General features: G+C 50.2%; 2 protein-coding genes across 2 annotated transcripts; one reads left to right on the forward strand and one right to left on the reverse strand.

Moving 5' to 3' along the window:
- Positions 1–8,535: 8,535 nt before the first annotated feature.
- On the reverse strand, positions 8,536–11,426 carry CCDC87 (coiled-coil domain containing 87). The gene is given in 3 exon segments (XM_068555962.1): positions 8,536–8,716; positions 8,719–8,830; positions 8,832–11,426. Coding segments are annotated over 3 exon segments (2,733 nt in total). The 5' UTR covers positions 11,403–11,426; the 3' UTR covers positions 8,536–8,666.
- A 194-nt stretch (positions 11,427–11,620) lies between these two features.
- Positions 11,621–24,971, forward strand: CCS (copper chaperone for superoxide dismutase). Its single transcript, XM_068555999.1, has 8 exons — positions 11,621–11,750; positions 12,073–12,145; positions 18,897–19,034; positions 19,232–19,409; positions 19,999–20,059; positions 24,325–24,402; positions 24,474–24,577; positions 24,663–24,971. Exons 1-8 carry the CDS (start codon positions 11,712–11,714, stop codon positions 24,814–24,816), a joined length of 825 nt encoding a protein of 274 aa, XP_068412100.1. The 5' UTR covers positions 11,621–11,711; the 3' UTR covers positions 24,817–24,971.
- Positions 24,972–26,357: the final 1,386 nt, after the last annotated feature.

Genomic DNA, 26,357 nt, shown 5'->3' on the forward strand with positions numbered 1-26,357 from the left:
AATTTCTTTCAAAGAAATTTACAGCAAAATATTATTTGATGTGGGACATAGGTGCATTTGATCAGATGTGAGAAGATGTGGGGTGGGGACCCCAAAAGTCTGACAGACTAAGACCAACAAGGGTCAAAAAATGACATTGCCTTGGCCCTTAGTGGATTTACTGTAATATTTCTTCAATGATTTAATGGATGGATGGATGGAGATTCTGGGCCCCAAGTCTTGAGCCCAGACTCCCTTCCTAGAGGTGAATATATCTCAGAGACCATCTCTCAGCCTTGAGTGAGCAGCTCTGGTCCACTTCCAGGTCTCCCTGGCTGAATCATTAGGCCTAGGGTTAGGGTACTGACCTTCCCCACCTCCACCCCCAAGGGCTCTAGAGCTCCATGCATAAATTGATCCATATCCTCACTGCTTTGTGGCTAAGATCTCAGGCTGCAGCAGCTTCCGAGAGCCCCTGAAGATTCTTGTTACACCCTAATCCCAGAATGACCTCACCTCACTGTTGCATAACTCCTAGGAGTCATCTGATAACAGCAACAACAATAATAGTAACGCATAGCTAGTGCTTACTCCGTGCCCCGTGTTACACCCTTCATAGGAATTACCTTTTAATTTAGAAAGGTCATCTCCAAGTGATCTGAGGCCTTCAAGGTCCTGAAGGAGGAGAGGATGACATTTTAATAACTCCCTCAGTGGAACCCACTTAAATCTCTGCCTTAGCCAGCCAGCAAGTTGTTATTTTGGGGAGTTTGGTCAGATGAGGTGTCGCGATTTAAAACCTGAAACTAGGGGCTTCCCTGGTGGCGCAGTGGTTAAGAATCCACCTGCCAATGCAGGGGACACGGGTTTGATCCCTGGTCCGGGAAGATTCCACATGCCGTGGAGCAACTAAGCCCGTGCGTCACACCTACTGAGCCTGCGCTCTAGAGCCCGCGAGCCACAACTACTGAAGCCTGTGTGCCTAGAGCCCGTGCTCCGCAACAAGAGAAGCCACCGCAGTGAGAAGCCCACGCACTGCAACGAAGAGTAGCCCCTGTTCGCCGCAACTAGAGAAAGCCCACGTGCAGCAACGAAGACCCAATGCAGCCAAAAATAAATAAATAAAATTTTTAAAAAAGAGAAAAAATTGGGTTATTTGTCTTTATTATTGAGCTGTAAGAGTTTTTTATATAGTCTAGATACAATTCCCTTATCGGATATGTGATTTGCAAATCTCTTTTCCCATCCCGTGGGGTGTCTTCCACTCTCTCGATGGTGTCCAGTGAAGCACAAGTTCTAAATTTTTATCTATCACTTATTAATTATAAGACCTTCAGTGAATAGCTCTGCTTCTCTGAGCGTTTCTTCATCTGTAGGGTAAGCATATAGATGTCTTGCAGGGATGAGATGAGAGTACAGTAAAACGAGGCACATAAAGCCCAGGTCCCAGGTCCCAGGGCTTGGTTGGGCTTGGACATAACCTAACTCCTCCTGAGCCTCTCAAGGCAGGAAGGAAGGCTCCAGGTCACGGGTGATCCACAGGCCTCTCCATTACTTCTACTCTCTCTTGAGGGCAGAAACCCTGTCAGCTTTGCTCGTTCATTGCTTTCTCCTCAGTGCCTAAGCACAGCCATAGCTCATTGAATATGCGATAAATGAATGGATGAAAAGGAGATGGAATTCCTTCCCCAAGGTCACAGGCAATGAACGGGAAATCTGGGACTTCTTTGTTTTGTTCTTTCTTCAAGTATTTTCTCTTCTTCTTTTTAAAAAAATTTTTATTGGAGTATAGTTGATTAACAATGTTGTGTTAGTTTCAGGCGTACAGCAAAGTGGATCAGTTATACATATACATATATCCACTCTTTTTTAGATTCTTTTCCCATATTGGTCATTACAGAGCATTGAGTAGAAGTTCCCTGTGCTATACAGTAGGATTTTATTTTATTTTACTTATTTTATTTTATTTTATATTTTTCATTTCATTTTATTTTCTGGCCACACGGCAGGCAGGATCTTACTTCCCCGACCAGGGATGGAACCTGTGCCCCCTGCAGTGGAAGCACCAAGTCCCAACCACTAGACTGTCAGGGAATTCTCTATTTTATATATAGTAGTGTGTATATGTCAATCCCAATCTCCAAATTTATCTCTCCCCCCTTTCGCTCCGGTAACCATAAGTTTGTTTTCTACATCTGTGACTATTTCTGTTTTGTAAATAAGTTCATTTGTACCATTTATTTTAGATCCACATATAAACGATATCATATGATATTTGTCTTTCTCTGTCTGACTTACTTCACTCAGTATGACAATCTCTAGGTCCATCCATGTTGCTGCAAATGGCATTATTTTGTTCTTTTTTATGGCTGAGTAATATTCCATTGTACAATATGTATGTACTACATCTTCTTTATCCACTCCTCTGTTGATGGGGGAAAGCTGGGACTTCTGACTCCCTAGCTGGGATACACCTGATGATGCTTGTCTCTGTCTGCTCAGGCTGCTGTAACAAAATACCACAGACTGGAGGCTTGAACAAACATTTATTCCTCAGTTCTGGAGGCTGGGAAGTCCTAAATTAAGGTGCCAGCAGATCCAGTGCCTAGTGAAGGCCTTCTTCCTGGTTTGCCATTTGCTGCTTTCTTGCTGTATCCTCACACGGTGGAAAGAGAGGGGGCTCTGGTCTCTTCTGCTTCTTTTAAGGGCTGGGACCCCACTCTCATGATCTCATCTAACCCTAAATACCTCCCAAACTACCACCGAACACCATCACATATGAGTTTTGGGGGGGACACAAACATTTAGTCCATAGCAATGCCTAACTCAGTGGTATTAGGTGAACTTTGTATTTAGTGAATAATAGCTTTTATTTTAAAAAGTTTACCTTTGGTAAAATTGTAAACAAATAATTCTTTTACATATTTTAGGCCCCAGATTGACCTAGAAAATTACAGTTTGTGATATCTGAGCAGTGGCATAAGACATATGTATATAAGTATGCTGTTTAAAGATTTCCATCTTTAGCAAAATTTCTGTCCATCTAAGAAAAAACATTTGCCTCTGGATCTCCACTTGGATGCCCTGCAGGCACATCAAACTTAACTTTTTTTTTCTTTTTTTTTGGCCATGAAGTTTGTGGGATCTTAGTTCCCGGACCAGGGATTGAACCCGACCAGCCAGCAGTGGAAGCGTGGAGTCCTAACCACTGGACCACCAGGGAATTTGCAAACTTAACCTTTTCAGGGCTGAACTCATCATCTCCCCCCACTGCACTCCCACCAAACCCTCCATCCTCTCATTTCATGAAGGGCTCCACCAGAGGCCCAAGCCAGACACCCAGGACACAGAGGAGGTGTCCTTGACTCTCTACCCTCATTCCCCACAGTCAATCTTCACCAAACACTGCCAACTTTGCCTTCTAACACTCCGTCCCGGCTCACCTTCCCACTGTGGCAGCCTCCACCCTTGCCTGCTAGCCTCCAACCCGCAGCCTCCTAACCCTCACCCGTGGGGCAGCCAAATGGCACTCCTCTGCCTAAAGCCTGATAAAACCCCCTTATTTCTCTGACCTGATTCCCAAGCATTCCCCACCTGGTCCGTGCCACTCCAGCCACACTGGCATCCTCAGACTCACCAGGCACACACCTGTCTCAGGGCTTTTGAACTTACATTAGCTCCAGCCTAGAATGTTCTTTCCCAGGTATCACACAACTCCCTTTCCACTCCTTCCAGTCTTTGCTCAAATATTCCCTCCTCTGATCCCCTATTTTCTTTTTTTTTTTTTTTGCCGTGCCCCGGCTTGACCAGGAATCGAATCCGTGCCCCCTGCAGTAGAAGTGCAGATTCCTAACCACTGGACAGCCAGGGAATTCCATGATCCCCTATTTTATAAATTTATTTATTTTTATTTATTTTTAGCTGCTTTGGGTCTTCGTTGCTGCGCACAGGCTTTCTCTAGTTGCAGCGAGCGGGGGCTACTCTTCGTTGCGGTGCGCGGGCTTCTCATGGCAGTGCCTTCTCTTGTTGTGGACCACCAGCTCTAGGCGCGCGGGCTTCAGTAGTTGTGGCTCACGGGCTGTAGACCTCAGGGTCAGTAGTTGTGGCGCATGGGCTTAGTTGCTCCGCAGCCCGCAGCATGTGGGATCTTCTCGGACCAGGGCTCGAACCCGTGTCCCCTGCATTGGCAGGTGGATTCTTAACCACTGTGCAACCAGGGAAGTCCCGATCCCCTATTTTAAATTGCTTTTCTCTGAATTTTCTGTTGCCATTTTGGCTTTTTTCCCCTGTATCATTTGTTTTACCTGCCTGGCTGTTGGGTCCTCCCCCCCGAACACGAAGCGTCCTTGTCTGTATTGTGCAGTGTGGCGTCCTCAGCACCTGGAGCAGCCCCAGGCACCGAGCAGGTGCTCGGTAGGTATCTGCTGGTGAATACATGGCTTCCCAACACCTACAGAACAAGGCCCACACTGGACCTGGCCCTGCCTCCCCCTCCAGTCTCACTCCCTTCCAGGCCTTTTCAAGGCTGATTAATGCCAAAGTGCTCATAGTTCTCCCCCATACACTACGCTCCTCTCCTGTACTTTTGCTCACGCTGGGCTTGGAAAGCTCTCCTCTTCTCCTCTGCCACCATGTGCCTGCTGACTCCCACTCAACCTTCTAGAATTTAGACTCCAATTGAGTGTGGCCTCCTCCAGGAAGCTCTCCCCGATCACCCTTCCCCTATGCCCCGGCTCTGTTGCATGTCCGTTTTGTGGGCTCCCACCGTACCCTTCACTTGCCATATTACTGAAATTATCTTCCCTACTAAACTTTAAACTCCTCGGCGACAGCGACTGGTTCTTTCTGGTTTCCTCTGGCTCTGCTTCCCACACCCCCCCACCAAGCAGTGTCTGCCACTTGGGAGGAGTTCAGTGCTCTGGGCCTGAAAGAAGAATGATGTGGGCCTCAGAGTCACCGCTGGGAATCAAGTGGGCTGTCCAAAAGCCTGATTTCCTCCGGGGACAGGTAACGACGAGAGCTGAAAATTTGATCATATTCAGCTTCTCCCCATGGACTTCAACTGGGCAGACTTGTTTTTTTATATTTTATGATAAGAAAGAATACAGTGGTTAAGAGAATGTACTTGGAGTCAGACCTCTGGGTCTGAATACAGACTCTGCCATGTTCCTAGTTGTGTGACCTTGGGCAAGTTACATAACCACTCTGTGCCTCAGTTTCCTCATCTGGGCCTTGAAATAACAGTAGTGCCTACCTCACTGCATTGCCATGAGGACAATGAATTACTGCATGAAAAGTGTTTAGAACGGAGTCTGGCACTTAATAATCACTATATAGTATTAGCTAGTGTGATTAAAATTGCCTTTTTGTTTGTTTGTTTTTTTTGGGGTTTTTTTGCCTTTTAAAATAAGTTTTAAGACAGAGTCAGTATACTCAAAGACGTAGAGGACAGACTTGTGGTTGCCAAGGTCGGGGAGGGAAGGACTGGGGGTTTGGGGTTAGCAGGTGCAAACTAGTATATCTAGGATGGGTAAACAACAAGGTCCTACTGTAGAGCACGGGGAACTATATTCAATATCCTGTGATAAACCATATGGAAAAGAATATAAAAAAGGATGTATATATGTGTGTAACTGAGTCACTTTGCTGTACAGCAGAAATTAACACAACATGGTAAATCAACTATACTTCAATACAATTTTCTCAAAAAGGGAGTCAATATAAAGAAAAGTGTTTGATAAACAACAGTACAAGGAAGAGGCGGGCCAGACACAGAAACCCCGAGACCCAGGGGGTGGGGCTGTAGGCTTAGTGAAGTCAGAAGCACCTGGGCCCAGATCCAATCCCCACCAGCACTTGTGAGCCGTCAGGACTGGGCTTCAGCTCTGTAGGTCTCAGCTTCCCAGAGTGGCCAGATCACCAAAAGCCAATCTGCTTGTCCAGCAGCTAAATGACCAATTTGCAGAATTACCGATTGTTTTTTTCAAGTTGTATTTTACCTCTGGCTTGACATTTTATAAGCAAACAAGCTGGTCAACCAACCCTTCCCCCACTTTTACTGCCCCTGCCCCAGCAACTGCCCACTCCCCCGAATCATGTCTCACAGTCCTTAACACCACCCTCACTACTGCCTTTGCCCCCACCTGTGCCCCTTCCTCTATTTCAAAAAAAATACAAATAGGGCACCCCCAGACCCTTTCTGGGGTTTCATGATATCAAAACCATTTTCATAATACTGCTGCCACGTTATTTGCCTTTTCTACCCTCCCTGTTTCTGAGTACAGTGTTTTCCAGAGGCTGCATGACGTGCAATATTGCAACAGATGCAGCAGAAACATAAATGAGAATCCAGTTGTCTCCTATTAAGCCAGACATTCAGGAGATTTGCAAAAGAGTAAAATAGCCACTCTTCACTACTTTAAAAAAAAAAAGTTGTTTTTCATAACATATATTATCTCTGTAAACACATAATGGGATTAGTGTTAATTTAAATAAATAGCAAGGGACTTTCCTGGTGGTGCAGTGGTTAAGAATCCGCCTGCCAATGCAGAGGACACGGGTTTGAGCCCTGGTCTGGGAAGATCCCACATGCTGCGGAACAACTAAGCCCGTGCACCACAACTACTGAGCCCGCGAGCCACAACTACTGAAGCCCACGCGCCTATAGCCCAGGCTTGGCAACAAGAGAAGCCACCTAAATGAGAAGCCCGCACACCACAACGAAAAGTAGCCCCCGCTCGCCACAACTAGAGAAAGCCCGCGCACAGCAACAAAGACCCAATGTAGCCAAAAATAAATTTAAAATAAAGCAAAATAGTCAAAACCAATTGAAAAGTGGGCAAAGGGCATGAGAATTTTACAGAAAATAACCCAGCTTTTAAACATCTAAGAGATGCAACTTCACTCATAAGAGAGATGAGAACACAACTCAAATGAGATACAATTTTTTCACCTATTAGATGATAAAGATTAAAAATTTTGATAACACTATTGGTGAGAGTGGGGAATTATTATTATCATCATGCAGTGCTGACAGTAATGCAAATGGTTACAGCCTTTGTGGAGGGTAATCAGTAATATCCATCAAAATTACAAGTGCTTATGCTTGGATATAATTCCACTTCCAGGAACTTAAACCATAGAAATAGCTGCACATACTAAAGAGATGAACAAGGATTTTTTTAGAGCATTGTTTTTGTTTGTAAATGTCCAACAATAAGAGACTGGTTAAACAAAATAAAAATACACTCAAGAGAACTCCCTGGCAGTCCAGTGGTTAGGCCTCCACGCTTTCACTGCCGGGACCCAGGTTCAGTCCCTGGTTGGGTGACTAAGATCCTGCAAGCTGCGTGGCACAGCCAAAAAAAAAAAAAACCAAAACCAAAAACACCCAGTGGGATACTAGATAGCAATCAAAAAGAATAAGGCAGATCTATGTGTATCGATGTGGAATGAACTTGAGGCAAGCTCATTGGGGAAAAAAGAAAGGGGCAAAACAGGGGACAGCATGCTACTGCTGGTGTAGTTAAAGACATGTGTATAGACAACATATTCATGTGTGTTCATATATGCATAGGCTATCTCTGAAATCATTTTTACAATGGCCTACAGGCCTTACATAATCTAACCTGTCCCCTGGCACCTTGTCATGACCCCTCTGACTCATCCCTCTTTCCCCTTAGCTCCGCTCCACCTGCATTGGCCACCTTGCTTTTCTGGAACACCCCAGGCACCCGCCTGCCTTACGCTTCCCAATAGCTGGCAGGAACGCTGTTGTCCCAGAGGTCCATGGGGCTCACTTCCTCCCCTCCTTCAAGCCTCTGTTCAAATCTCCCCTTCCCAGTGAGGCCTACACAGACTACCCTAATAAAGCTACAACCTTCACACTCTATTTCCTCTTGCCCTTCTCTATTTTTTCTTTTTCCCACAGTACCTATCACCCTCTAACTTTCTATTACCCAATGTGTTTCGGTACTATGTTTATGGTCTACGGTCTGTTTCCCCCCAGTAGAATGTAAACTCTACAAAGGGTAAGGGTCTTTGTTTTGTTCAGTGATAGAGACCAAGCATGAACACCTAGTAGGTGCTCAATAAATATTTGCTGAATAAGGGAATGAAAAGACACACAAGAAACTGGTAACAGTTGTTACCCACAAGGAGGAGAACTGAGGTATTGGAGGGAAGGATGGGAAGGAGACTTACTTTTCAGTGCATACCCTTGTGTACTTTGTACCACGTGCTTGTATTAACTGGTGAAAATTTAATGAAAAATTTTGGCTCTGCCAACAGTATGCCAGAACTGGAAGAAGTGACAACCTGGATCCAACTCCTTCACCTGACACAGGAAGGTCCAGATGCAGAGAAGTTAGGTAGTGTGCCCAAGGTTACACAGTCAGGATGTGGATTTAAACCCACATCTACTAACTCCAGAGCACTAGCTCTTAGCCATTATGCCATAGAGTCTCTTGGCTTAGGGTTCTAATCAGCCAATCTAGTGTATCGTGATAGAAATGCTAAGCTGAGGTGTTCCATAGGGGATGGTTTCCATCTGTCTAACATTTCCCATTACAATGAACTACAAGGGATGGTCTCAGTTCTTCTGATACATGAGCTTTTGGCTGTGCTGTGCATGGCTTGACAGAAATGGGACTACTGGGCTTGTGGATTCTTTTATGAGAACTTCATGGTCAAAATAAAGTGCTAATTTCAGTCCCCTGGTAGTTGGAAGCACAGTTTCCTGAACCCCACACTCCCAGATATTTCTTCTTTCAAAGCAGTCAAGAGGTCTGGGTGAGCTGCTGGGTGTATGGGGGTGAGGGAGGGATCTGAGGGCACTTGGTCTGGTCAAAGAGTAATGGGGTATTCCCAGGGGCTACTAAAGGCTGGCTGCTGAGCTTCCTGGACAGGGCTGACTGATGGGAGGCCCTCTTGGCCTGGACCAGGTGGCAGACCCGCCGCCGCTGCTGCAGCCAGTAGAGCATCTCCACTTTGTCATGCTTCATCTTGTCCAGGTAGTGCCGCCCCTTGAAGGTCACTGGCTCACCAAAGACTAACTCGATCTCCTCCAGGAGGGGAACCAAAGGAGCCTCCACTAGACTGAGCCTCTTATGGAGATGGTTGCGGATCTGATTCTCCTCCAGGAAGCGACTCAGGCCCATGTCGGTCTTGTGGAAGAAGCGGTTAGGGTCGGAGGCTTGTCGCTCAAAGCACTCCAGTCTCCCCAGCAATATCTCCCGCAGCTGAATGGGCTGCAAGGCCCGCTCCCAGGCACTCACCAGTGACGGCAGCTGCCTCAGGCGGGCATTGGAGCTGTACTTGATGGCCATGTCCAGCCGGTCTTTGTCAGGGACCTCAAGCATGGACCACAGCCGCTCCAGACGCTTCTGCAGGCTCAGGATTTTGTGAGAGTCTTCCAGGAGGCTGTTGTTCTTAGTTCCCAGCCTGCACTCCAGCACCGTGTCCCAATCCCACTCTCCTGGCACAAAGTCTGGCTCGTCGTTTTCCAGCAAGGGAGGTGGGTGCTGAATCTTCAGGGACTCTCTGACAGGGGCCACAATCTCCACAGGAACCTCCTCTTCATACATTTGGAAGATGACATGGAGGAAATCTGTCTGCTGGGTGGTGAGGTACTTGAAGTAGTCACCCACAGACAAAGTCGTTTTCCACCAGTTCAGCCATGAGGCCTTGTTTGACCACTTCTCCCAGCTTTTACTTGCTTGGAGTGATGTGAAGGAGGACATCTTATCAGGGTTGGACTGTAAAGTGTTAGCTCTCTGGGAATAAAGTCCAGCCAGCTTGGTGTTGATGATACGACGCTGTTTTTCTTGACGTAGAAAGGCTGAGGATAGGAAGGCCGACCAGTCTTCATTGGCTGCAGGCTCAACCAGGGGCCCCTGGTCAAAAGAGAAGTGGTCATTAGAGACACAGCTCATCAGCTCCTTGTAGACCTCCCCGATGCTACTGCCAAAAGTGCGATCAGTATCCATTTCCTTGATAAGTTTGGGTTCCAGTTCACCAGCCAGGTGGTTGTATAGGACTCCGGCCCCCTCAACGTGGAAGGAATCCAAAAAGTTTCTTGCTGAGACCTGTACAGCAGCTGCCTGGACCACCTGATTTCTTAGCTTCAAAGTAACAGTCACTGGCTGTGGTTCAAGGGGAGGGGATCTGGGGGACTGGAGGCTCCACTGCTCTGAGGCTTCCTTCTCCTCGAGGCCCTTCAACATTCTCTGCAGCTCTTCCATGTGATGTTTTGCAGCTGGGTGGTAGGTCAGGGCCCCCAAGAGTGGGGGCAGGCCCGAGTCCAGCAGTGAGTAGTGAGACCACCCCAAGTGCATGTTCTTCATCCTCTGCTTCAGGTCCTCAGCCACAGTGTCCCCTTCCAGCTCTGGTTTGCTCTCTGCAACCAGGACCAGTGGGGTTAAGGGGCGAGGAGAGAATGGAGGAAGGCCCAACTCATCTGCTAGTTTCCAGCCCTCATGCAGAGAGGGCATGGACTGGCCCCTCTGGAGCTGGGAGGAGAGGGGCAAGTGGGAGGTGGGGGGAGCCTGGCTGGGGGGAGCCACAGAGGACCCAGGCAGTGAGGCAATCTGTGAATTGAAGTTGCTTTCTCTCCTCTTTTGCATGGTGGACAGCCAGCGGAGAGGCTTCTTCTTCTTCAGCTGGGGAATGGACTTCAGTTCCTTCACTGGATCCGGTTCAGGCTCACTGACAAACTCCCGCGGGCGGCTGAGCTGGATGAGGTAGTTCAGGCTGAGGTTGAAATACGGCGCTTGGGCAAAGCCAGTGCTGTGATGCCATGGGATAGGGCAGAGCCTGAAAGCCCCAGTGGGGCCGAGGGGGCGCACTCTGGGCACGCAGACTTGGACCTGCCCTTCCTTCAGCAGCGCGCGGAAGTCAGCGAGCAGGCCACGGTAGACCTCGGGGCCGGTGAGGAAGACTGTGCAGTCCCTGGCGAGGCTGGCGGCCAACCGGGTGAGCGTGGCTGATTCGGTGAAGACAGCTGCGGGGGTCGACATGATCTTCTGAAGGTGCAGGTAGCGTACGAAGAGCTGCTCGCTGCTGAGCAGCACGTAGACCAGGAGCCGCTTCCGCAGCCTCTGATTGTTCAAGTGGCTCAGACCAGGTTCGGTGGGGGGCTCCTGCCAGCTGCACTTCAGCTCGTCCAAGATGACCTCGGTGAAACGGAGTCGTACCTTGCGAGGCGCGCGCGCCTCCAGCCCGCTGTTGGACAGCCGCTCGGCTACCTGGCGGCAGAGCGACGCCACCGTCAGCCGTGAGACCGGTAGGGGCAGCAGCATCGGGACCTCCTGCGGGAGGCGCTTCTGAGACTCTGTGCGCGTCGTCGTGCGGGGGAAGAGAGACAGCGGACGCAGCAACCGGTGGTAAAACCGCTGGAACTCGGGCTCGGGCTTATATGGCTCCATCTTACACCAGGCGGCGCAGGCGGCGCAGGCGGCGCAGGCGGCGCAGGCGGCGCAGGCGGCGCAGGCGGCGCAGGCGGCGCTGGCGGTTACTAAGGCAACGAGGGGCCGGATGGCCCAAGTGCGCCTGCGCAACACCTGCCCGCCACAGCGTGGACGTGGGTGGGGGGGGGGATGCAGAGCCTTGCGTGCGCTCGCAGCGGGAGGCGGGGCAAGGAGTGGCTTCCGGGGCTCCGCCTCCCCCGACGCATCTCAGGGTTGGCGCCACAGGACCTGGACAGTTCGGGTCCTACGGTGGTGACTGCGTCCGGGATGGCATCGGACTCGGGGGACCGCGGGACTGCCTGCACGGTGAGGGTCGAGGCCTCGTGTGGGAGCCTCGCAGGGCAGAGAGCCTCAGCCCCTGGGGTGATCGTTAACTTGAGAATGGGGGAAGGAGCGGACACTTGGATTGGGGCCTGGGGTCCAGGCTGGAATGTGAGAGTAGCAGGGCCCTTGGCGTTAATGTTGAGGGGTGTTGCTCCTGGAATGATCGTGAGTGATAATGAAGAAGGCGCTTGAGGAGGGGTCACGTGGGGCGTTACTCCAGGCCTTTTGGGGTGGTCACAGGGGAGGTAGTGAAACAGGGTCACGCAAGAAGGTTTCGCCAGCTCTCATCGGCCCGTCCTTGCAGCTGGAGTTCGCGGTGCAGATGACCTGTCAGAGCTGCGTGGACGCGGTGCGCACGTCCCTGCAAGGGATAGCAGGTAAGAACCAGATTAACTTTTCTGCGCGCAGTCAGGAGGCCTCTGGGAGGGGCAGGCAAATCTCTTAGACCAACCCTACTCCCATTTACAGATGCAGAAATTGAGACCTGGAGAGAGGAAGGAATGTTCTCAGTCACACAGAGACCCAGAGGCGGAGTCTAGAGTGCAGGTCTCAGGCCTGCCCTGCCAGATTCTTCTACTGGCTCTAACTGCCTGCCCTTCTGGTTGTCTTAAACCTCCGGTGCCTGGAGGGTGAGGAGGTAGGCAGAGCATAGTCCCCCCCTACAGGGGGTTTTCCCGGGAACACAGGCAGTTCTTGCTTGAGAAACAAAATAATCTTTACAAAGCAAACAGCAGCCCTAGCCATGTTCCATCCTAGGCGGCCCTGATTCTTTTTTTTTTTTTTTTTTTTAAATTTTATTTATTTATGGCTGTGTTGGGTCTTCGTTTCTGTGCGAGGGCTTTCTCCAGTTGCGGCAAGCGGGGGCCACTCTTCATCGCGGTGCGCGGGCCTCTCACTGTCGCGGCCTCTCTTGTTGCGGAGCACAGGCTCCAGACACGCAGGCTCAGTAATTGTGGCTCACGGGCTTAGTTGCTCCGCGGCATGTGGGATCTTCCCAGACCAGGACTCGAACCCGTGTCCCCTGCATTGGCAGGCAGATTCTTAACTACTGCGCCATCTGGGAAGTCCAGCCCTGATTCTTAAAAGCCAGCTAGCTGGTCTGGAGGTGACCAGGCACAATTGGAAAGATCTGAGAAGGCAGAGCCACCAACATGGCTGTGGGAACTGCCTGCCTTTGATTCTGTTAAACGTTTATCCAGTCATTCAGGTATAGACCAGACACTGGGGGCTTTTTAGGGAAAAGTGTTCACAAGTGTTTCAGGCACAGCCTCTGCCCTCAGGTAACATGAGCACACAAGCATTGCGCTGGGAAGAGCAGTTCTTGGAGGAGCTGCCATGTGATGGCTTCTGAAACTGGGACATTGGTGGCACTTGGCTCTGTATAAGGCAGCAGTGTGTCCTAGGTCTTCGGGGATATGTGCTCTAGAGTCATACTGTTTGGGTTCAAATCCTCCCTTTGCCACGTAATGGCACTAAGACCTCGTGCATGTTACTTTTTGTGTCTGTTTCTTCAGTGTTTAAATGGGCAAGGTAATAGAAGCTACCCCAGAGGTTCATTGTGAAGAGTAAATTAGTTAATACATGCAAAAGCACTTTAGAAAGGTCTTTGGCATGTAGTGAGAGCCCACTAAATCTTAGGAATTATGAGGGGAAGGGCTTATAGGTGGTAAGCTGGTTGGGCAGAGGCATGAGGGGACAAATCTTTTTTTTTTGTTTTTTGGCCGCGCCGTGCGGCATGTGGGATCTTAGTTCCCCCACCAGGTATCGAACCTGTGCCCCCTGCAGTGGAAGCGCAGAGTCTTAACCACTGGACCGCCAGGGAAGTCCCTGATCTTTTTTAAGTTGTTCAAACTGGCTTATTTAGGGGTTCCATTTTCACTTCTCAATAGATTTTATGTATTTCTCATATGCTGCTTCACCCATTAGTTCATCTAGTTCTGAGGTGTTCCTGAATGTCATCTTGATCAGCCAACCATCTTCATAACAACATTTGTGGACGAGTCCTGGATTTTCTGCAAGAGCTTCATTCATTTCAGTTACTTCTCCTGATAGAGGAGACTAGAGTTCACTAGCAGCTCTCACACTTTCCAAAGCACCAAACTCCTCTTGTTGGTTCAATTTTGTCCCAACTTCAGGCAGACTACAGTAAACAACATCTCCCAAAGCTTCCTGTGCAAAATTGTTGATTCCCACTGTTCCAGCACCATTTCCTTTTGTTAGCCATTTGTCTTTGCCCGTGAATTTACGCATGGAGAGCAGAGCGAGGCTGGTGCGCAGCGGCCAGGCAACGCCTGCCCTCAACCCCCAGAGTGCTTGGTGCTGGCTTCCAGTGCCATGTTTGCAGAGGGGGACAGATCCTAAAGCTGGGTTTGCTTTGACTGTGTGTTTGGGAATGAGGGGTGCGTGTCTGAGAAAACTGAGCCGTTCCACTGAGAGTGGAGTGATCTGACCAGAGCTTTCTGAGGCTGTTGGACTCTTATCTCCTGTAAAACGTTCTTACTGGGAGAGCAGACAGCTGGACTTCTGTTGGACATAGGGCAGTTTTTAGCTCTCAGCAGGTTTCTTAGAGACCAGATAAAGACTTCCGGTGACTACGTTTTCTGGTCTGGGTAACTGGAAGCAGCTTGGCTTTCTCATGGGCTGGCTTCCCAGATGCAGAGAGGGAGACAGAAAGAGTGATTGGTTGATTTGCCCTCTCCAGGAGGCCTGGGCTTTGGGGAAGAAGGCTCTGCTCTCCTTCTAGGGGTAAGTGAGAGAACCTCCCAGCCCAAGTCTCACTTCCTTGAAATCTTATCAGCCACCCTAGAGTCCCCTATGGCCTTATCTTTTCTCCCTCTCTGGGCTCTGAGCTCAACAGGTACTTCTGGCCTGGCCACACTCCACACGAGCCAAACCAAACTGCTGCTCAGCTGGGGAGCCAGCCTTCTTGGTTCAGACTCAGGTCAAGAGTTCGGGAAGTGCAGTCACAAGGAGCTTCCCACTGGGGCCCTCCCACTTTCGGTGCAGAGAAGCAGCTCTTCTTAGGAGACCCCAGAGCAGCAACCTACCTGTGCCAAAGCCAGTCCATCAGAAAGTCTTGTCTGCTGTGTCTAAAACTCTTTTTCCGTACTTTGGGCTTCATACCCAACCAAACCACCTCACCTCTCCACCACCCACACGAGAACCTTATTTTTGGGCTCTCTGTTGCCCTTTCCAATAGCTTCTTCACATAGAAACCAGAGTGATTTTTTCATTTTTTATTTTCAATTATTTTATTTTATTTTTTGGCTGCACCGCGTGGCTCGTGGGATCTTAGTTCCCCGACCCGCTGGTCGAACCTGCACCCTTGGCAGTGAAAGCCTAACCACTGGACTGCCAGGAAATTGCCAAGAATGATTTTTGAAATCAAACCTCAGATGTTGTCACTGCTCTGCTTAAAATCCTCTAAAAGTCATAATATTTAAGAGCCTCCTGTAGGCCAGGCACTGTTCTAAGTGCTATATGGGAGATAACTCGTTTAGGCCTTCAGTAGCCTGCTGAAGTAGGTCGTATTATTATCTCCATTTGCAGATGAAGAAACTGAAAAGAAAACAGAAAAGTTGAGTAAGCTAAGGCCACATAGCTAGTAGGTGGCAGACTCAGAATTTCAACTCCAGAGCCCACACCCTCAACCACTGTACTCTGTGGCCTCTCCCAATGGCCTCCCCTTGCATTAAAATTAAATTCCAGATTCTTTCCTGTTGCCTGCAGGGCTTTGTTTCATTGGTCTCCACTTACAACTTTGTATCTTGTCATTCTCTTTTCTCCAGCTCCAGCCACTTGGGCCTTTCTCTTCTTAGAACACATAGATGTCGTTCCTGCCTCAGGGTCTTTGCCCAAACTGTACCCTCTGCTGGAATGCTCTGCCCTGACTACATTCAGGCCTTTGCTTGAAGGCTCAGAGAGACCTTCCTTCACCAGCCTAAGCGGCTCACCCCCCAGTTGTTCCCTGTTTCATTGATCACACTTTGCACTATCTGAATCTCTCTGTGCATGTGTTTGATATCCATATTCCTGTGCTGGAACACATGCTGCTTTATGGGGCAGAGACATCACCTGACTTGCTCCCTGCTGCATCCCTACTGCCTGGAACGGGGGGCATGATAGGCACTTAGTGTACATTTGTTCAATGAATGAATAGGCAAGTGAATCCCTCACACTGCATGCTTACTTGAGCTCTGGGAGCCTCAGACAATCAGTCCTTTGGGGCCCAATCCTCCTTCCTGTGGGGCAAGGGGACCAAGCATCAGCTCTGGAGTTGGACAGGCTGCCTTCTGAGCTTTGCGATCTCGAGCCAGTTGCGAAGCCCTCTAGCCTCATTTCTTCACTCGCCAGAGGAGGACAGTATCACTGTCCTGATGTGTGTAAAGCTGAGCACACAGCTCTTGGCATTCCCTAGAGGCTCAGAGTTCCCTGCCGTCCTCCCTACCACCTTGGCATCCAGAGGCACCTCTGGGTGGACCTGGAGCTCCAAGGCTTCACGCTAGGTGGCCCAGGATGAGACATTGTGTTAAGTGACGGGCAGTTGGGTTATTTGGGGGGCTTTCTTCTCGCAGAATTGCAGAATTGCCCGGTACTTGCCGGGGAGGAGATGGGTGTGTCTGTCTGATTTCTGTTTACAAATTCGGCCCCTCCCCCAACAGTGTCACCAGTGGGGCAGGGGATCTGTAGAAGCAAGACCACGGGACCCTTTGTAACCACAGGCCAAACAGTCCTGCCTCTCGGGTGCTACCTCCTCCCAGTGCCGTTTCCCAGTTTTGCCTCGAGTTCGAAGGAATCTGAACAGCTGAGGTTCCTTGTGTGTGCCTCAGGGATTGTTATTCCCGTCACTGCCTGATGGTTAATCCAGGTGTAGTCTTTTTTTTTTTTTTTTAACATCTTTATTGGAGTATAATTGCTTTACAATGGTGTGTTAGTTTCTGCTTTATAAAAAAGTGAATCAGTTATACATATACATATGTTCCCATATCTCTTCCCTCTTGCATCTCCCTCCCTCCCACCCCTCTAGGTGGTCACAAAGCACCGAGCTGATCTCCCTGTGCTATGCGGCTGCTTCCCACTGGCTATCTATTTTACATTTGGTAGTGTATATATGTCCATGACACTCTCTCACCTTGTAACATCTTACCCCTCCCCCTCCCCATATCCTCAAGTCCATTCTCTAGTAGGTCTGTGTCTTTATTCCCGTCTTACCACTAGGTTCTTCATGACCTTTTTTTTTTTTTCCCTTAGATTCCATATATATGTGTTAGCATACTGTATTTGTTTTCTCAATAACAAAAAAACAAACAACCCAATCCAAAAATGGGCAGGTGTAGTCTTGATTCTCCCGCAGCCCATGAGCTCCCTGCGGACTAGGACTGGTGCTTTCCCTGACCCTGGCCTCCTCCAGGCCCAGCACACATTTGTTGAACGAATACAGGGCGGGGGTGGCGGTGGGTGGGGGAACCAAGGATGAAGGGAACGCAGACAGTCAGTGCAGCCTTCAGTTCACACAGCACTGGCTCAGCAGAGGGACATGCCTCGCTTAACCTATGTCTTCTGGGCTGCCCAGGGCTCCTGGCTCCCATGGGCTCTACCCTGCCAGAGCAACAGACACACTTACTAAGATCAGAGCAGAATGGTTGTAAGCTCCACAGGTGAGATCATCCCTCAGAGTTCCCAGCCATCCCCCATGCTCTGGCTCAGGATTCAAGAGTTCTCTTAAAAGGTTTATGAGCCCTGAACATCTGAGTGAAAGAGAAGCCCCTTCTCGTCCTTCTTTGAGTTGGCTCGATGGCCCTCGAAACTGAGCATGTGTCAGAATCGTCCCGCAGGTTGTGTACACACCAGGGTGACTTCAGGGATTTGGAGGGCAGTTGAGACCCTCTGACTTTTGAACCTGACCCTTGTGGACCACACAGAGCTCCTGCCCACACAGAGGATTGTAATCGGTGCAGCATGAGTTACATGGGAGAAGTGGAAACTGCCACAGGAGGATGGAGGAGGGGGTGCCAAGCCAGCCTGGAGGCTGGAGCTGCTTCTCAGGGTGAGCAGTGTTCAGGTGAAGTGCTCGGGCTCTGGAGCTAGGCTGCCTGGGATGAGTTCCAGTCCCACCATTCACTACAACGTGACTTGGAGCAAGTTGCATAACTTCTCTGTGCCTCAGTTTTCTCATCTGTAAAGTGGGGATAATAGTGCCCAACTCACAGGGTTACTGCATTAATACAGGTAAAGTATGAAAAAGTCCACAGTGCATGTTCAGTAAATGTTAGCTTTCAGGATAGTGGTGATAGCCCCCTCTTTTTTATGTGTGCCAGCTTTATTGAAATATTCATATATCATAAAATTCATCCATTAAAGTATACAATTCAGTGGTTTTTAGTATATTCACAGAGTTGTGCAACCATTACCACTATCAATTTTCTATTTCATCACCTCATGAAGAAATTGTACCCTTCAGCTATCACCCTCCTACTCCCCTACCCACTAATCTACTTTCTGTCTCTATATATTTACCTATTCTGGGTATTTCATCCAGAATGACATCATCTAATATGTGCTCTTTGTGACTGGCTTTCACTTAACATAATGTTTTTAAGGTTCGTCCACGTTGTAGCATGTATCAGTGCTTCATTCCTTTTTATGGCTGAATAGTATTCCATTGTATGGGTACACATTTTGTTTATCCACTCATCATTTGATGGGGTTTTGGGTTGCTTTCACCTTTTGACTATCATGAGTAATGTGGCTATTGATAGCCCACCTTTATACAAACTTTTTTTTTTATTGTTTAATTTTTAAAAATTGAAGTATAGTTGATTTACAATGTTGTGCTGAAACATTTTTAAAAGAACTATGTTTCAAAAGTTATAAATAATGCCTGGCATGAAATAAGAATTCACAACACTCCCGGGGACAAGATGGCGTTATCCCCACTTTATTCATAAAGAAACAAACTCAGAGAGGTTAAGGGCCTTACACAGCTAGAAGGCAGCTTCAGAGCTTGCCTCCAACCATAGGAAGGTTGGTTAAGATGGAGATGGGGAATGGCCCCCTGATTCTCTCTTCCCTGCTCCCGGCACAGGGGTGCCAGCCCTCTGCTGCCCTCTGTCCCCTGTCTTCTCCCAGGTGTCCAGAGTGTGGAGGTGCAGTTGGAGAACCAGATGGTCCTGGTACAGACCACCCTGCCCAGCCAGGATGTGCAGGCCCTTCTAGAAGGCACTGGGAGGCAGGCGGTACTCAAGGGCATGGGCAGTGGGCTGTTCCGTGAGTAACCTTGGCCTTGGCCTCTCTGGGAGGGAGGTGGCCTGGGTGTGGTACAGATCCAGCCATAGCCTTTGGGGGCTTTGGGTTGGTGTGGCTTTGGGGACCCCGTGAAAGTTATAGGGAGCTCTCTCCACGCCCTTTCCAAGTTGATAAATGGGTGAGGTGGCGAGCCAGCCCTGGTGTCTAATACCTTACAGAGAATCTGGGGGCAGCAGTGGCCATTCTCGGGGGGCCTGGCCCTGTGCAGGGAGTGGTGCACTTCCTACAGCTGACCCCTGAGCGCTGCCTCATCGAGGGGACCATTGACGGCCTGCAGCCTGGGCTGCACGGACTGCACGTCCATGAGTTCGGAGACCTCACAAGGAGCTGCAACAGGTGAGTCCTCTGTAACCTCCCCGTAGCATCCTTATTGCCCCAGTTGTGCACCCACTTAAGTGCAGGGGGCTGTGTTCAGCTTTTTACACACGCTTTCACATTTGGTCCTCACAAGTACCCTGGGAGGCATATACACAAGGGCCCAGTCTACAGATGAGGAAGCTGAGGCTCAAAAAGTTTAAATGACTTGTCAAAGACCCTGGAGCATGTAAATGGTAGAGTGGGGATTTGAACCAAAATCTGACCTAGACGTTTCTGCTCATAGCCACCTTACTGCCTCCGAGATGGAAGGTGACTCCTGGACACGGGAGGGTCAGGTCTCCATGTCATGGTGTTTGTCATGCTGTCATGCCATTAGTTGTTTACTCATCTGTGTCTCGCCTGGAAGCTTATTGAGGGCAGGACCCATGACTGATTCTTCTTAGTGTCCTCAGCCCAGAGCCTGGCACAGAGTGGGCCTGTGTGTTGAATGAGTGGATGAATGAATAAGTGAGTGAATGAATGAATGAAACAAATGTAAAGTAAGAGGATGGATCACCTGGCCTGTGAGCTGTTGTTTCACTGCCCACCTGCTATCTTTCCTTCTTAGCTGTGGGGACCACTTTAACCCTGATGGAATGTCTCATGGGGGTCCCCAGGACTCTGACCGGGTAAGTGAAAGCCCAGAATCCTAACCACTAGGCCGCCAGGGAACTCCCCGACCAGGTAAGTATTCGTTTTGGGCTGAGAGAGAACCCAAGGTCTCAGAGGCAGGGCAGGCAGCTCTTGGGGCCTGAAAGTATGATTCCTTTTTGTTGGGGTCTTTTTCCCTCACTTTTTTGGTTCCATTTAGAAACATTTATTGTCACTTTCTGTGTTGAAGGCCTGCTCCCTAAGACTCAGAGTCTGGTGAGGGAGACACTGAGAACTCCTTGGTTGCAGTGCAGTGAGAAAATCCTTGCAGGAGCCTGCAGGAGGCCCTGGGAGCCCAGAGCGAGCTCCTGATCCAGCCCGAGGGGCACACGCAATGGGAGAAAGCTTCCTGGAGAAGGTGATGGTGGAAGTTAAAGGTTTTCCCTAAACTAAAAAGGCCGTCCCAGAACTTCCCTGGTGGTCCAGTGGTTAAGACTCCTCACTTCCACTGCAGGGGACATGGGTTCGATCCCTCGTCGTCGGGGAAGTTCCGCATGCCTCATGGTGTGGCCAAAAAAAAACAAAAGGCTGTCCCTGACGCTGCAGCTCCTGGCCCTGGAGTTTAATTTTACACCAGAGAATTGTTTCCCCATCGGCAGTGAGTCACATGCTGTCTCAATGATTCTTACCTTATCTGAGTACTACTTGTTCTGTTAGTTACTCAATGTTTTGATTTAAATTGACTGATTTTTTTTCCCTTAGGTAAATTTAGTTATTTTTAACATTTTAATCTGTCACTGAAGGTTTCAAACAAGTTCTAAAGTGGAGAAAGTAGAGTCCCAAACCCCCATGTCCCTGTCACCCAGTTACCAACTCGTGGCCAGTCCTGCTTCATCTACACCCCTGGCCCTTCTCCACCATTATTTTGAAGAAAATCAAGACATCATTCATGTAATTAAGGTAGATTTATTTTTAACAAGAAACTTGATATGGCCACAGAAAATAGGAAACCAGTACTTCTAGCCCCAAGAGGAGGATCATTGTGAAGATAAATCAATGCAGACCTAAAAAGTGTCATTAGACTCCTGCTAGGGACTACAGCCTGCTTTATCTTTGTCATAGTGATTAGTGAATGTCAGAGAGGCGTTAAAGACGTTTTAACACCAAGCTGAAGTTTTGTCCTGGATATCGTGCCAGGAGGACGGCCTCCTCTCTCAGTGATGGGATGTTTCCTAATGCCCTGTCCACACACACCTAATTCCGTCTCCTCCACGTGCGGTGCTATGTGTTCCCCTCCCCAGGGATTCAGAGGGCATCACGCCTCTGAGCCGCGCACCAGGCCACTTGCTCCTCCGCCCAGTCCTGGAAACGCCTCCCCCTCCTTTATCTTCCTACCGCAAAAGGCCCCAAAACCCGGCACAGCAAAATGTGCCAGGTGTAAGCAGCAGATGTCCCAAAGGAAAACAAGATAAAGCAGAAGTGGCTCTTCTTGCTGCTTGTTCGTCAGCCCCATCACACAGCCCCACCCATCCGTGTGCAGGGGAGGGCAAACAAATGAAAACATGGTGTGTGTTTCTTAATTCATGTAAGTGATTTTTGTTTTTTTGGACTTTTGACAGCTCTGTCACATTTCTAATGATCAAAGTTTTTACTCCTCGCCCCCCGCCCCCTGGGGAGTGGGGGAAGCCTTTCTGTTGGGTCCATCGCATAGTGTCACACTTGCGTTCTGTGTGTCAGTTATCTATTGCTGAGAGTCAAATTACTCCAAACTTAGGGTTTTGGGGGGTTGTTTTTGGCCAAGCTGCTCGGCTTGTGCGGATATTAGTTCCCCAACCAGGGATCGAACCCACAGCAGTGAAAGCGCCAAGTCCTAACCACTGGACGACCAGGGAACTCCCAGGTTTAAAACAGCAAGCATTTGTCATCTCACAGTTTCTCTGGGGTAGGAATTCAGGTGCAGCTTAGCTGGGGACCTCTGTCTTCGGGTCTCTCAAGGCTCGATGTGGGGAGGACCCACTTCCACATGAGCTCATGTTGCTGTTGGCTGGCCTCAGGGCCTCGCTGGCTGTTGGCCAGAGACATCAGTCCTTTGTCAGGTGGGCCTCTTCCCTAGGCCAGTGCACAGCACAGCAGCTGGCTGCCGTCAGAGCAAGTGAGTGAGAGAGAAGGCGCCCAAGACTGAAGCCACACTCCTTTGTAACCTAAGCTTGGATGTGACGCCAGGTCCAGCCCACCCTCGTGGTGGAGCACACAGGGTGTGAATCTAGGGGGTGCATCTTAGAGGCAGTCTTCCTCATTGAAGCCTTGAAAGGTGCTGAGCAGGAATCAGGCAGGTGAAGAAGGGAGAGTGGGAATGGAGGCTCAACAGGGGACGCCCCGTAGACAAAGCCCTGGAGGCTTGAACCGGCAAGAAGGAGGTCTGGGAACTGGCAGCTCTATGCCTCTTAGGAAGTGGAGTTTCTGAAAGACAAGAGACCACCTCGCGACCTGTGCCTTGGCCTGGACCCCTCTCGGGGCAGGGCGTCTGAAAGGGCTGGAGCCAGCTGCTGTCTTGTACCCGAGCCCTTGGTATAGGCGGAGGAAGACTTGAGCAAGAGCTACGTGTCCAAGCGGCCATAATGACTGGCATGTTCCTTTTGGATTTCAGCGTCTGGTTTTGTCCAGACAGAAGTGAATTCAGTGTGGGGATTTATGTCCAAGCCTGGTTGTCCCTTTGCACATCTCCTTACTGGTTTCTAAGCTTCCTTCCCTTCTCTCCCCATCCGCCTCCAGCCCTTTCCCTTCATGCGCGGTATTAGAGGAACTGCTCCAAAGCATGGAGTAACCGTGTCACACCCCTGCCTGAAACCTTTCTTGGCTCCCCAGTACCCAAGGGTACAGATCTCACGTGGCTACTTGGTGTGACATTCAGTGCCACCTGGCCCAGTTCCACCCACCCGTGTGCAGGGGAGGGACTAGAAAGCCTGCGTCTCCCGACCCTCTGCTGCCGGATCACGCCTCTGAGCCACACACCAGGCCACTTGCTCCTCCGCCCAGTCCTGGAAACGCCTCCCCCTCCTTTATCTTCCTACCACAAAAGGCCCCAACACCCGGCACAACAAAAAGTGCCAGGTGTAAGCAGCAGATGTCCTAAAGGAAAACAAGATAAAGCAGAAGTGGCTGTTCTTGCTGCTTGCTCGTCATCCCCATCACACAGTGACATGCTTTGTGACCCTGCTTTGCAGCAAGGCCGTGTGTACCAGCCCATGTTGGCTCAGGCTCTTACTTCTGCCCAAGTGTCAGGTTGGGGGCAGTTTATTTGCACAGACAGACGTGGGTCTCTGTGACTCACCAGTAGGGCCTTGTCACCAGGAAACACACTCACTGTTGTGCTAACCCTGTGTTTTGTAATCACTAGTCTGTTCCATGTCTGGCTCCTCACCATGCTCTGAACCCCTTGAGGGAGGCTGACCACATATACACCATCACCTCCCACCCTGCCTGGCAGAGGGTGTCTGATGTAGGCGGAGCTCAGTAGCTGTGTTAGGACATTTTAAAATATATTTATTTATTTATTTATTTGGCTGCACCGGGTCTTAGTTGTGGCGTGCGGGATCTTTTTAGTTGGGGCGTGCAGGATCTTTTTAGTTGTGGCATGCGGGATCTTTAGTTGCGACATGCAGGATCTAGTTCCCTGACCAGGGATCAAACCCGGGCCTCGTGCATTGGGAGCGCAGAGTCTTAGCCACTGGACCACCAGGGGAGTCCCAGGACATTTTTCTTACCTTCAAGGGAGAAGGTGGGCAGAACCAGGTCTTGGGGGCAGGAGACGCCCTTCGCCCCTGTGTTTCTTCTTTTCCTGGAGGCCGGATGTCAGGGAAGGGATGCTGGCTGCCTCTGATGGTCAAGAAGCCAAGCTTGGCCAACTTAAGCCCAGGGGAACTGCAGACTACCAGGGGCTCACAGAGTCATCGGGAGGCTGGAGAAGTGGGCTTGGAAAGAAGCAGGAACCGGGCTAGATTCTGAGGCTTGGATGCAGACTGGGCAGCAGCCTTGTAGGAGAAGCAGCCTGGTCTAGTGACATGACTTCCTAGGGAGGGGGTCACTGGCCATTTTCAGCGTGCTGTCATTCAACGTGCCCAGGATTTTAGTTCCAGGGAGAGAGAGTCCAGTTGCCTTCCTTGTTTCCTGGGCCGTCCCTTCATCCTACCAGACTGGACCCATAGGAGGACACTGGTACTCTGAGGAAGGGGAACCAGATACTGAGAAGCCAGAAGTTAGCAGCCGTGTCCCACGTGCGCTTTCCCCCCGGGTCTCATTGCAGCACCGCGGAGACCTGGGGAACATCCACGCTGAAGCTGATGGCCGAGCCGTCTTCAGGATAGAGGACGAGAGGCTGAAGGTGAGGTGGAAAAGAAGGTGGGGACCTTTCCTAACAGGTCCACTGTCTGAGGTCGTTGTCTCCCCTCAAAGGTGTGTGATGTGATTGGCCGAAGCCTGGTCGTCGATGAGGGAGAAGACGACCTGGGCCGGGGTGGCCATCCCTTGTCCAAGATCACAGGGAACTCGGGAGAGAGGTGAGTGCTCTGCCCGCAGTGCCCGCGGAGACTGGGAGGGGCCGGGCAGGCAGGTGCTCATCTCGACCCCACTGCTCTTCCTCAGGTTGGCCTGTGGCATCATTGCACGCTCTGCTGGCCTTTTCCAGAACCCCAAGCAGATCTGCTCCTGCGACGGGCTCACCATCTGGGAGGAGCGAGGCCGGCCCATCGCTGGCGACGGGCGAAAGCAGCCCGCCAGTCCCCCCGCCCACCTCTGAGCACAGCCTCAGCCTCGGGTCTGTCACTGTCCTCCCTGCTGAGCACTTCCGGAGGGAGGCCCTGCTCACCCAGTCCTAGGAGAACTCGTGTGCGGGGTGTGTAGGCGTTGCTGTGATCTTCCCTTGGCAAATTAAAGTTTTATTTTCATATGGAACTTTGTGTTTTGTCCATGTCCTGTTGCCCCTTAATGGGCTTAATAACCACAGCACCTCTGCCTCTGTCCTCCCTGTCGAGGGCCACCTCTTGGCTTCAGAGGCAAAGAAAACTGGATTCAAAGCCACACAGTTCCTGAGGGCCGTATCCTTCTCCTCAGGGTCAGAGTGAAGGACCATAGCAGACATATTTCTGTTTGTGGCCTGTCCCCCTCCCTTCACTATGGCCAGTTGGAACCAACATGGACACCTGACCCACACAGGGCCTTGCTTTCCCAGAGAAATCAAAGTGGATCCAACTTTAGTTTCTCCCTGGGGTTGGATCTGTAACATGGGAATATGGAAACTGTGGGTGGGCCTCTTCTCCCTGCCTTATGGACCGAGTATCAGAAAAAGCCCATCTGCTGAGGAGGAAGAATGAGACAGATGCACAGGGAGAACCTAAGAGTCACAGGAGAATGCCAGATGCTCCGGAGTCCGCACTCTGGGCCTTTCCTGAGGCCAGCGACCTCCTGACCTGGGAGTCAAGGGACCATCCGCCCCCCAGTGCATCACCACCCACTTTCTAAAAAAAAATTAATGTGGCTTGAGTTGATTTCCTTACAAGTAAAAGCCTCTTAATTAATCGAGTAAATAAAGTGTTTGGCACAGGGCCTGGTACAGGGTAAGTTAAGGGAGTAGTGCCTGTGATTCTGAGGCCAAACGCGGCCCCTGGAGGCAGACCCAGCCAGGCTCCCCTCTCACAGGGATGGCCGATGTCCAAGGACATCGAATTCCTTGGGGAATTGGGGCGGGGAATTCTGGGGCTCCGCACTCATCTGTTGTGCCCCTTGCCCCCACTGGACTGTGTCATGCTTGCTCATCCATGACAAAGCTGCTTTTGTGACATGGTAGGCTGGCAGAGTGCAAACTTTGCCCCTTCCACTGCCCGCTTGGAACAAGGTGGGTGGTTTTACAGTCAGCTGGCCTTGGCTTAGATGCACCTGGCTCTGTTCCCATTCCCAGGCCCTGTCTGTTTCCCTCTCAAGACTGCTGGCTCTGCCTCTAGCCCTGCTCCTTCTCGCCAAACCTATGCGGGTTGCTTTCCAGCTCCCCTTGGTTCCTGGGGAACCAAGTCCTTTTAAGCCTGGGGCCCAGGCTGTGTTTCTCCACCTGAGAATCATTGCAGGAACTCCCCTTGGACTCTGCTCACAGCCACCTCCTGACCTCCTCTCACCTTCATTCTGGAATTCTAGCTGGATTTAACCCATTTATGGCTAAACTGCTCACCATCCCCTGCCACTCTTTTTCTACTCCTAAGGGATCAGTATCCCCATTAACTTTTCTCTCTTCTAAACTCTTAGCTGTGTGGTTTTCAAACTTCGTTTTTAAATCACAGAACACTGTTC

Source organism: Eschrichtius robustus, chromosome 11 (assembly GCF_028021215.1).
Source record: "Eschrichtius robustus isolate mEscRob2 chromosome 11, mEscRob2.pri, whole genome shotgun sequence".
Taxonomy (NCBI): Eukaryota; Metazoa; Chordata; class Mammalia; order Artiodactyla; family Eschrichtiidae; genus Eschrichtius; species Eschrichtius robustus.